At 42.2% G+C, this 11,075-nt stretch overlaps 2 protein-coding genes across 4 annotated transcripts; one reads left to right on the forward strand and one right to left on the reverse strand.

The window, feature by feature from the left end:
• The first annotated feature begins 1,068 nt into the window (after positions 1 to 1,068).
• Positions 1,069 to 9,698, forward strand: LOC119364883 (ATP-dependent DNA helicase DDM1-like). 3 transcript variants are annotated; one of them, XM_037630447.1, is made up of 15 exons: positions 1,069 to 1,208; positions 1,534 to 1,586; positions 2,771 to 3,205; positions 3,309 to 3,407; positions 4,043 to 4,389; positions 4,456 to 4,642; positions 4,749 to 4,924; positions 6,071 to 6,327; positions 6,432 to 6,536; positions 6,637 to 6,731; positions 6,842 to 6,961; positions 8,083 to 8,202; positions 8,443 to 8,541; positions 8,617 to 8,718; positions 9,069 to 9,698. In XM_037630447.1, the coding sequence occupies exons 1-15, from the start codon at positions 1,172 to 1,174 to the stop codon at positions 9,294 to 9,296; spliced, it is 2,460 nt and encodes an 819-aa protein (XP_037486344.1). In that variant the 5' UTR covers positions 1,069 to 1,171; the 3' UTR covers positions 9,297 to 9,698. The 3 variants fall into 3 exon arrangements, with proteins under 3 accessions (XP_037486344.1, XP_037486343.1, XP_037486345.1); XM_037630446.1 differs by having other exon boundaries at positions 8,443 to 8,718; XM_037630448.1 differs by lacking the exon at positions 1,069 to 1,208 and adding an exon at positions 1,320 to 1,374 and having other exon boundaries at positions 8,443 to 8,718.
• Positions 9,624 to 10,593, reverse strand: LOC119364885 (peroxisomal membrane protein 11-4-like). The gene has a single exon (XM_037630449.1). The coding sequence runs from the start codon at positions 10,431 to 10,433 to the stop codon at positions 9,747 to 9,749; it is 687 nt and encodes a 228-aa protein (XP_037486346.1). The 5' UTR covers positions 10,434 to 10,593; the 3' UTR covers positions 9,624 to 9,746.
• Between the last annotated feature and the right edge of the window lie 482 nt (positions 10,594 to 11,075).

An 11,075-nucleotide genomic window follows, 5' to 3' on the forward strand; every position in this document is an offset into this window, starting at 1 on the left:
GCTACTGAGTTCCATGCCTGATAGTTGGAATACGCTTGTTGTGTCACTTAGCAATTCAGCTTCGGATGGGAAACTGACCTTGGAGATGGTGAAGAAGAACATGCTGAATGAAGAAGCCAGAAAGAAGGAAAAGAGTGATGCCTCTTCTTCTGATGCATATGTGGCCGAAACCCATGGGAAGAATGAGAATGGACGTGGTCACACAAGATTTCGACAAGGCAGAAGCAAATCTAGGGGAAGATCAAAGTGAAAACAGAGAAAAGATATTACTTGCTTTTATTGTGAAAATACGGGACACATAAAGAGCGAGTGCAGAAAGTACAAAAGAGAGTTTGCAGAGTGGAAGCTTGCAAAGAAAACCGGGCAAAAGGCTCAGAGCAGTTCAACCATGACTGCAACAGATGAGAACTATCTAGCCATCGAAGATGATGAATGCTACAGTGATGTTCGTGATGATGCCATGGGTTGGGTTGTGGATTAGGTGCGTCCTTCCACATCACATCACATAAAAAGTATTTCACATCTTACACTAGTGATATCACTAGCCAAGTGAGGATGAGAAATATTGGTTGGTCAACAATTGTTCGCAAGGGCTCTATATGCATTGAAACAAATACAGGTTGCAGATTGGTGATCGATGATGTGAGGCATTGTTTTCGACATAAGGCTGATTTATTGTCAGTGGGCAAACTTGATGATATCAAATATCATAGTTATTTCGGTGAAAGAAAATGAAAGCTCACCAAAGGCTCTTTGATTGTGGCTCGAGAAAATAGTCAAGGTAATATCTATGTGACTAAAATCAAGTTGTGCAATGAAGTGTATTGTAAGAAGTGCTTCTCAATAGTACACGGAAAATAAACACAAAAGTTTAAATTATTTAGGAGAGATTAGATACTACCTCTGTATCAAAATATGATGTTTACCTATGAAACTGAAAGGAAAGGTTAAAAAATAGGTTTAAGTTTTGTTACAAAATGTTACTCTAATCCTACGACGTCAAAAAAAGGGGTCTTATAAACAGTAAAAGGATCCTTACGATCCAAATGTTTAAAATTCCTAGGATCAAGCGGAGCTCTGAACTGGAAATGGTTACTTGCCTGCTCCCGCGTTCCCCTTTGCTTCCACCGAACGGAGAGGAGAGCAGGGGCAGGAGGCGGCCTCGACGGCGATGGCGACGGCGATTCATGACGGCAACGGCGACGCAGGTGAGCTCCATCACCCCGTTCTTCCTCCCCGCTCCTTCCCCATGTGCAACGCCTTGCCCCACACCAACTACTACTGTCCTCCTCTCCCCTGCTGCTCTTCTCCTCCCCTGCCCCGTTGCTCCTCTCCTATCCTCGCACGTCGCCTCTCCGCCTCACCCCCTCCCCGGTGCCTCTCCCACCCCTCCCATGGCGACTCTCCTAGTCTTCCCATGGCGACTCTTCTCCCAGTTGCTTGTTCTCATGAAACCCTAGATATATATCAACCTCTTAAACCCGAATCCCCCTGTTGCCTGCACAAAATCTGATTCTACCGTGCCTATTTCAGGTCATTTTGGAGAAGTAGACAAAGTTGGGGTAGCAAACCAGACCAATGCTGAGGTAACAATGTGCACCGAAAGATCAATTTCTTTGTCATGCTTTCTTCTATGTGTACTACTGTCCATGTATTTTTTTTTTCATTTTTGGTGTCTCTTCTTTGTTAGTAAATCCTCCTATTCTTTTTCTTTTCTAGGCAGTAGTCCGTTTGCTACTCCCTCCGTCCCATAATACAAGAATGTTTTTCAAGCTATGTTAACTTGAAAAACGTTCTTATATTATGGGACGGAGGGAGTAGTATTTTTCTACGGGAATTTACACATTTGCCTACTCCTACAGATTATGCATTTTGGCAAGTGGTACTTTGCAATAGACACACAAAAGTTGCATGTCAGGTGTACAATGTATGAATTTGCGAGCTGACGTGAAATCCCATGACAGATTAGCGAGCATCAGGCTGCAATACAAATTAGGCATTAAAGGTTCAGGTACTCTAAAACAAGGCTCAGATGTGCCACAAAAACAAGTCTGCAGACTGTCTACTAGTACACCATAGTTTTAAAAGCATCATGTCTGCATAGTTGCAATTACGAGTTTTTTCCAAAGCATCAGGTCTAGGAAATTACTAGTCTCTTCTCAAACTAATACTAGTATTACTACATCGCATTGCAGTAGTATCTGCCTAAAGTTGCTGTAGCACTTTGAGTATGATGTGATGTTTGCAGCTGGTTTGATGTGCAATATTTTCCCAGAGGTTAAACTTATTCATATGCTGTGCAATATTACATATTTTGGCTACAGATTCTGTTTGAAATATGTGAAGCTGAACCATGTATGAGCGCTTTTTGAATGATCTATCTTTTTCATGAAGTTCATACTCTTGCTGATATTGTATATTATTTGGTTCTTTTATTATTGATGCAAAAAATCAAATCGGATAATTAATTACTGCAACATTTTGCTACATAATTTAAAATATGTGTGAATAGTAAAACAACAACAATGACAACTGTAACTTTGTAAGTACAACGTAGAGTATGAGCTTGTTTTTATCCAGTGATTTGTTAAACCCCGCTAACCTCCACAACTTCTTGGTGTGTGGGTGCATGCCCAGCACATCATCTAGATCCGCGTCAGTCTAGATGGGGTATGCTTTTGTTGCGGCAATATTTGTATTTTTTTTTGTGTCGAGGTTCTCCAACAGTTTCAAATCTTAAGTCTGATCTGATTATTTTGTGCAAAATTAGAAAATGTTCGAAGCCGAGAATGAGAAAGCCAGTGATTTTGTTGATGCAAGTACGTCTCTGCCTGTTAAGCTTGAGGCCAGCTGCGTTGGGGTACTGGTACACCCCATTGTCAAGGCGATGAAGGCTGAAGAGCAGCCATTGCACTCCACCAATGAGGAGACATCCGATGAGTTCTTGGATGTAAATTCATCTGTACCTATTGACCTTGAGGCCAAGAACGATGATGCATCCTTCATTACAGAGGTGATGACGAAGGAGGAACAGCAGCTATATGAGGCTCGGCTTAAGGTAGAGGAAGAAGAGGCTAGAAAAAGAGAACAAGCGGCAAGACTTGCTTTAGATCCTAATGCATGTTTTAGCAAGTTGGATGAGCTGCTGACAGAGACACAGCTTTATTCAGAATTTCTACTTGAAAAAATGGAGCAATTTACAGATGTATGAGCCCCACACTGTGGTGACCTTTTTCTTATCTTCGTATTTATTGCTAGTTTATTTATTTATTTTTTGATAATGATGCTGTTACCTGTTGGGTAAGCAGAATTTTGTTGAAGTTAAAGATGAAGAGGAGTCTGTGGAAGACAAGAAGAAAGGATGTGGCAGAAAGAGGAAAGTAAATTCTAAGCCACAATACAATGATGTGAGTGCATACATCATATATTATCATCTGTTATGTAAATATGCTCGTTGGTAATCTTTGGCTGTCTTCTAAATTATGGAGATGTTTTGTTTCATTGTTTGCCATGTACTTTTGCTTATTTGCAGTATTATGTGTAGTCTTTTACTTTCTCAATGGACTTAGGATTAAGACATATATTGCCGCTTGAAGAAAACTGTAGAGCGTGCTGTCCTGATTGCTTAATGTTAACTTCCCAAAATTCCTGATTGCCTTTTCTAGTAGCAGCATCCTTTCAAGTTACAACATACTAGTTCACAAATCTCAATTTAAGTGCCATTTTAAATTTGCTGTAATACAGGTTCAGCTGCCTTCATAGGTAAGAATTAAGGCATTCCAACATTCCGTGACCAGTGTTACTTTGAATTGTTTGGACTTGTTGATTGTCATCTGAATCTAATAGGTCCATAATGGTGAACATTTATATTCAGTATTTAAGTGGGGACTGGTCATCATTCTAAAGTGGATGACGTGATATATCAATAAAGGGATCTGAATATATGAGAAAGTATGAGAAATAGTTGTCATTTATTTATCATAATTGTGTGTTGACAACATCTTGCTACTTCTAAGTACCAATAAAGTAAAATGTTGTTCAGAAGAAGGCTAAGACAGCAGTGGCTGCCATGCTCACAAGATCTCGTGAAGATCGTTCTGCTTATGATGACGCTCTCACAGAAGAAGAAAGATGGGAAAAAGAGCAAGCCAACCTTGTACCATTAATGACTGGCGGGCAGTTGAAATCTTACCAGATAAAGGGTGTGAAGTGGCTAATATCACTGTGGCAGAATGGGCTGAATGGGATACTAGCTGATCAAATGGGCCTTGGGAAAACAATCCAGACAATTGGATTTCTTACCCATCTTAAAGGGAATGGTATGCATGGTCCATACATGATAATTGCTCCTCTTTCCACTCTCTCAAATTGGGTGAATGAAATCTCAAGGTAAGGTATCCAAATTTTATTTTCAGTTTTTGTAAGTGCTATCTTATGTGAATATACTTGATTTAGGTTTGTTCCATCTCTTACTGGCCTGATTTACCGTGGAGATAAAGTGGCTCGGGCAGAGATAAGGAGAAAATTCAGGCCCAAAACTGTTGGCCCCGATTTCCCAATAATAATTACTTCATATGAGATGGCCATGTCAGATGCAAAATTTCTTGCTCGTTATAAGTGGAAATATGTTGTTGTGGATGAGGTGATAAAAGCACATGCTATTGAGAAAAAAAATCTACATGATGGAGCCATTTATGGTTCTCTACCTTTCTCTATTCCTTATTAACATGCCTCCATACTTTTTGCAGGGACATCGGTTGAAAAATTCTAAATGTAAATTATTGAGAAAGTTAAAGCGCATACCAATGGCCAATAAACTTCTTTTGACTGGGACACCTCTTCAGAATAACCTGGCAGAATTGTGGTCGTTATTGAATTTCATTTTGCCTGATATATTCTCGTCCCATCAGGAATTTGAGTCATGGTATGATTCGCTTAACTTACACATGCACTACTGGCTGCCCTTTACTATGGGTACTAATTTATTTATTTTTGAGTGGAAACCTTGGGTATTTTCTGTATATGCCATTTTGTTTTAGTCTCCATATCCTGGCAGCAGTTCCTGTGTTCATCAGTTGCTATCCCCTGGCCTTATTTTTTTCTTGTAATGATGATATAAATGAGTAAATATAAGCGACCTGAACATTCCAATGTAACTGTGTCTAGCTTTGAAATGTTTGACTCTGCCATTGGCTAGATGCCTAGATGTTGTGATATCAATTTGTGTATGAATCTAATAGCACATATATGTTGTTCTTTTAGCCAACATTTTTCAGGATTTACTATAAAGTGACCAACATTTGGCATTTAAGTGTATATTTTGGTTAAACAATGCAGTAAAATCTATCAAATTTGATCAGTTGTGAATCGTATAAAAGAAAAAATTAGACAGTCGCAACATCAGTTCCCAAGCATGAATTGTCTGGTATAATTGTAGCAATTCCACTATCCAATGCAATTATCTGGTATAATTGTAGCAATTCCACTGCATTAACAATAATATAGAAACGTGTAGTTACAATGATACCCTGTTGTATGGGTATATGGCAGAACAATTACAACCCACATTGATAGACTCCCAAAATGGGGAACTACTATTTGCCACAGGGGGCACCACCAGGACTCTCTGGTAGATGTCTTCAAGCGCCAGAATAGCCACCTCCCTGTTTGTCAGCCGCTTATGTTATAACATTTCCTCCTCCCAGTATATGTTGTGTACTGATATGACATGTCTGCCAATTTAATAAACATTAGCAGAATTTTATGTTGTACCTTTTCTGATTTATTATAGTGTCTGTTATTAAACTTGTTATGTTATTATCTAAAATGCATGCTATGAGTAAGTAATATTGGAAGTAAGTATATGGATTTTAATACCTTCACATTGGGAGTTTTTGTTATAAAGATAGTGGAGTTACTCCCTCCGTTCCATAATTTGTGTCGTGGTTTTAGTTCAAATTGAACTAAAACCACGACAATAATTATGGAACATAGGGAGTACTATTTAAACATTCAATGAATATATTTGGTTTATTTTGCCTCCTTTCATCTGACAAATATCTTCTTAAAGGTTTGATTTTTCTGGGAAAGGAGATGAGGAACAGCAGGAAGAAGCTGATGAGAAGAAAAGAGTCCTTGTTGTTTCAAAGCTTCATGCCATTTTGCGCCCATTCCTTTTAAGACGGATGAAGGTGGATGTGGAACAGATGCTTCCACGGAAGAAAGAGATAATCATTTATGCTAACATGACTGCGCATCAGAAGCAAATCCAGACTCACTTGATTGAAAAGACATTTGACAACTACTTGTTTGAGAGCACAGACATAGGTATGCATATGTAAGCTCGTCCATCTTTTCCTGCACACTCACAGTCCATTGTGTGTACAAGTAAACAATTAATTCTTGTATGACAAGTTTTTTCTATATTGTAGTGTTGCGGAGACCTGGCATGAAGATGAAGCTAAATAACCTAATGATTCAGCTGAGGAAGAACTGTGCCCATCCTGATCTTTTCAATGCTGCATTTGACTCAACAAGTGTGTCCCATAATCCAATTGAACGTGTCCTATTTGTGTTACACTCTATGTTTCTGTTTGCTAATTTTTTCTACATTGTTGTTCATTTGTTTGTCTGCAGGCCTTTATCCACCTACCGATAAGCTTCTGGAACAATGTGGTAAATTTCAGCTGTTTGACAGGTTACTGGAGTCCCTACTCAAACGAAGGCACAAGGTTTATGGTTCTCCTTTACATTTCTTTGTGCCTTAGCTTTACTCTGCATTCATGCACATGCTAGCACATTTTTCATGAATTATATCCTAATTCAGTTAATATGTTTGTAGGTTCTAATATTTTCACAGTGGACAAAAGTTTTGGACATAATAGAATATTATTTGTATATGAAAGGCCTGAATATTTGCAGAATTGATGGTAGTGTTAAATTAGAAGACAGGATGAGACAGGTAATGTGGTAGTCTACCGATTTCTTACCAGTTTACTAGATATCATCTACATCTTGAAGAATTGCAATTCTGTATTAATGTATGTGCATATGCACATACCTTAATTTCCCAAGTGAGCACATGAGCAATTTAGCATCGAGCTCAATAACACATGTTCAATTATTATTTTATATGAGCAGTTCTGAGCTCATACATGTTAAATCTTACAATCTTAAAACACCTGTATGTTGTAATTTAACATCCCACAGCAGGGTGTTCTCATATCCAACCAGCATATTAGTTTAACATACTCCCTCTGTCCGAAAATACTTGTCATCAAAATGGATAAAAAGGGACGTATCTAAAACTAAAATATGTCTAGATACATCTCCTTTTGTTCATTTTGATGACAACTATTTCCGGACGGAGGGAGTACATGTTTAGCAAATGTGTGGTAGCTTAAACACGATTTCAAAACATACATCTGAGTTGGTTCCCAGGTACTGCCATTTTACTTGGATGGTTCCTGAGTTTTCTTCCTGTAAACTGGGCATAATTTGCTAGAATTGGGCATAACTTGTTACAACGTGAATTAGTTATCTCACTGAAAGGAAAAAGCTCTGACTGAATTGGCAGCTAATTGCTACCAGACTGGATGAAGTCGCACATCCATCTCCGATCCGATTCAGCAAATGTTTGTTAGCTTGGACATGATTGAAAAACACTCACCCGAGTAGGCTCGCGACCATTGAGCCTGCATCTGCATGGTGCCTGAATTTATTTGGAGAACTTTAAATAGGGAAAAATCAGCTAGAATCAAACATGTTAAAAATACATGGATTAATTATCTCATTTAGAGGGAAAAAGACTCACTTAACCGGCAGCTAATCATTACCAAAACTGGATGGAGTTGAATATTTCACTACAAGCTGGTTAGAATACAAACTGGTGGGGACAGCAAACTGACGGTTCAATGGTTTATGGACACTGGGCTTGAATGCACATGACTGTTTGTTATTGGAGAACCAGTGGTCTAATCCATAAATGTTCCTTATATTGATCTTATTGTTACATGCCAATCTTTCTCTGATTATTCAATGGCTGTCTATGGCTTTTATTTGGTACTGTTTTTTCTGTGGCAGATAGCAGAGTTTAATGACTTGAACAGCAGTATGAATGTCTTTATTCTGAGCACTCGTGCCGGTGGGCTTGGCATCAATCTTGCTTCTGCTGATACATGTATCCTGTATGACAGTGACTGGGTAATTTCCTATCTATCTCGAGAGTTTGTAGTGTAATATTCGATATAGGTATGCATACAAAAGTAACGGTCGTTAAAGTTTACACTCTCCCTGCACATGCCATCTCCCTCTTTGGATATTCATTTTTTCCGTACGGGATGTTTTGTTTGTAGCTGTGCTCCTTGGTGAAAAACTGAAAATGCCCGCCTTTCAGTTACCTTTCATAGCTGTGATACGCTGAAGATTTGCTTCATTCTGCAGAATCCTCAGATGGATTTGCAGGCCATGGATCGATGCCACCGGATTGGTCAAACGCGCCCAGTGCATGTTTATCGGTTGGCAACATCCAACTCTGTTGAGGTATGGATGGATGACCTTCAGACTCTTGCTAGGCTGTATTTCGTGGCATCGCTGCTCACCTACTCATTGTCGCAGGGACGGATTATCAAGAGAGCTTTTGGAAAGCTGAAGCTAGAGCACGTTGTGATCGGGAAGGGACAGTTTGAACAAAATAGCGCGAAGCCTAACGTCTTAGATGTAAAGATTTCCATCTCGAGTATAGATTGTGTTTTAGTCTACTGCATAAATTGTACTCCCTCCGTCCGAAATTACTTGTCATCAAAATGAATGAAAATGGATGTATCTAAAACTAAAATACATCTAGATACATCCATTTGAATGACAAGTATTTCCGGACGGAGGGAGTATTCAAAATGAAACACCAAAAGAAGTACTCCCTCCGTCCCATAATGTAAGATGTTTTTTGACACTATACAAGATGTTTTTTTGACACTAGTCTTACATTATGGGACGGATGGAGTAACAACAAAAGCGAAGCAACTGGGAATGATCACTGATTTGTTCTGCTACTTTGTTGGAAAATACAGGAGGAGGAGCTGCTTGCGCTGCTGAGGGACGAGCGGGACGAGGAAGACAGGATGATCCAGACCGACATCAGCGACGAGGACCTTTTGAAGGTGATGGACCGGAGCGACCTCACCGGGCCGCCTGCCGCCGCCGATGCCCCCCCTCTTATCCCCCTGAAAGGGCCTGGCTGGGAGGTCGTGATGGCCTCCAAGAGCGGTGGTGGCGTGCTCTCGGCGCTCACCAGCTGAGCCCCGCCCTGGCCTAGAAACGACGACGCCTCGGCATTTCGGGTGATTCGGCTTGGTCACCGCTAGCTAGTTGATGTTTGGGGGAAAACATTATCCGCCCAAGTAATTATCGACCGCATGGCATATGTGATACAGTATGTGGTAACATATCTCGAAAAGAATCCAAAAGGAAGTAATTATTGACCGGGCGTTGCACCCGTAGATTAGGTGCTCTAACTAAACTTGAGCCCGCACCTTCTTCCCCATTTGCTTTGGGTCAGCAAGCTATACTGTATGTAGTAAGACTGTTATGGACTTAGGGTAGTCTATTCTGAAGGAGGTTGTAAGTGTGTTGCCAGAACTCTGCCATATACAGTCTCGTAATAGTTGAAAATAATTAACGCGGTAAGCGTACATTTTTTACATACATCTTGCCGGTCGAAATGCCTATCCGATCCGACCCAGTTCAGCTCACGACGGCCAGTTCCTATACCACCCAGCCCAGGCGGAGACGAGGCCGCTGATCCCCAGCGTGACGGCGTGGTTGCAGAACGGGTTGGGCTCGATGTCCGCGACGGCGATGACCAGGTCCGCCAGGTTGGCCGCCGTCCCCATGAGCCGCATCACCCGGTCCGCCCGGATCCTCCGCACCTCGCCCTCCCTCTCCTCCTCCTTCCCCTCGCCGCCGCGCAGCAGCGCCCTCTCCCGCCTGATCCCGCGCCTGATCATGATGAAGTCCATGGCGATGAAGAAGACGTAGCCGACGCACTCGCCGAACGCCGACACGAAGCTCGCGCGGCGCGCCAGCCAGGGCTCCAGCACGCCCACGCGCGACAGCCACGTGAAGTGGTCGAAGAAGAAGTAGACCATCTCGCCGGCGTTGGCCAGCACGGCCAGCGCGCCGAACTCCCCCGGGGACCGCCGCAGCGCGTTGAAGCCCGTCAGTGACCGGCCCGACCGGAACACCTTGCGGCTCAGCCCGGCCGCCGTCTCCCAGCTCTTGGCGCGCCCCGCCAGCCCCGGGTGCGACGTCTCCGCCGCCCAGTGCGCCAGCTTCGCCACGTACTGGTACGTCTTCACCAGCTTGTCGACGCCGTCGCGCTTCGCCAGGAACACCACCAGCTTGTCCAGCGTGTCGCCGGCGCCGCCGCCGCTCATGGCGGCCGATCGCTCGCGTGCCGCTGCTGCGGCGGGTTGGGCTGGGGAGCTCTGCGGGGTCAGGGGAGGCGCGCGCGCGCGTGCGTGGGAGGTCGATTTGGAGAGATGGAGTGTGGGAAATGGACGCGATGGGTAGATGTGTGTGGCTGGGTGGGGATAAAGGGCCGTGGCGGGCACTTGGCTGGGATGCGTTTGTCGTCTGCGCCATGGGTGAGTGATTTTCTGGAGGTGGCGATCAAGGATGGATTGAGAGGGCCGAGGAGGAAACAAACATTTTTGTTTGCTTGCTTGATCGGTTCATTACTTTACTTTTCCTTTATGCTTTTTTGTGGCTAGATTCTGCTTTATCTTTATTCCGTCGACCACCAGCGTACTGCATTTTGCCTTCCGAGAGTAATATTAGTATCGAAAAATATAAATATGATTCCGCTAACATCGGATTTTTTAGCATAGCAAATCAAACGATTTTTTATGGCAAATTACGTTGCCGATGATGTCGATTTTCTTTAGGAAGCATGGAAAATCCTTGGCATGTTCAGTTCTTTGCCGGAATTTATCATGCTTGCTAAAGAAAGTTGTCATCCTCGCAAAACATAATTTGTTATGAACAATGTTCAATTTGTCATGGTTAAAAATTGAAAG

The sequence above is a fragment of the Triticum dicoccoides genome, chromosome 2B (genome assembly GCF_002162155.2).
Source record: "Triticum dicoccoides isolate Atlit2015 ecotype Zavitan chromosome 2B, WEW_v2.0, whole genome shotgun sequence".
Taxonomy (NCBI): domain Eukaryota; kingdom Viridiplantae; phylum Streptophyta; class Magnoliopsida; order Poales; family Poaceae; genus Triticum; species Triticum dicoccoides.

What these genes read in the sequence shown, in the direction of transcription:
- LOC119364883 (XM_037630446.1), top strand. Translation starts at nt 1,172, where the DNA reads ATGGCGACGGCGATTCATGACGGCAACGGCGACGCAG. An exon ending in CTAAGCCACAATACAATGAT is followed by an intron (nt 3,408 to 4,042) that starts GTGAGTGCATAC and finishes AATGTTGTTCAG; the next exon opens with AAGAAGGCTAAGACAGCAGT. An exon ending in TACTCAAACGAAGGCACAAG is followed by an intron (nt 6,732 to 6,841) that starts GTTTATGGTTCT and finishes ATATGTTTGTAG; the next exon opens with GTTCTAATATTTTCACAGTG.
- LOC119364885 (XM_037630449.1), bottom strand. Translation starts at nt 10,433, where the DNA reads ATGAGCGGCGGCGGCGCCGGCGACACGCTGGACAAGCTGGTGGTGTTC.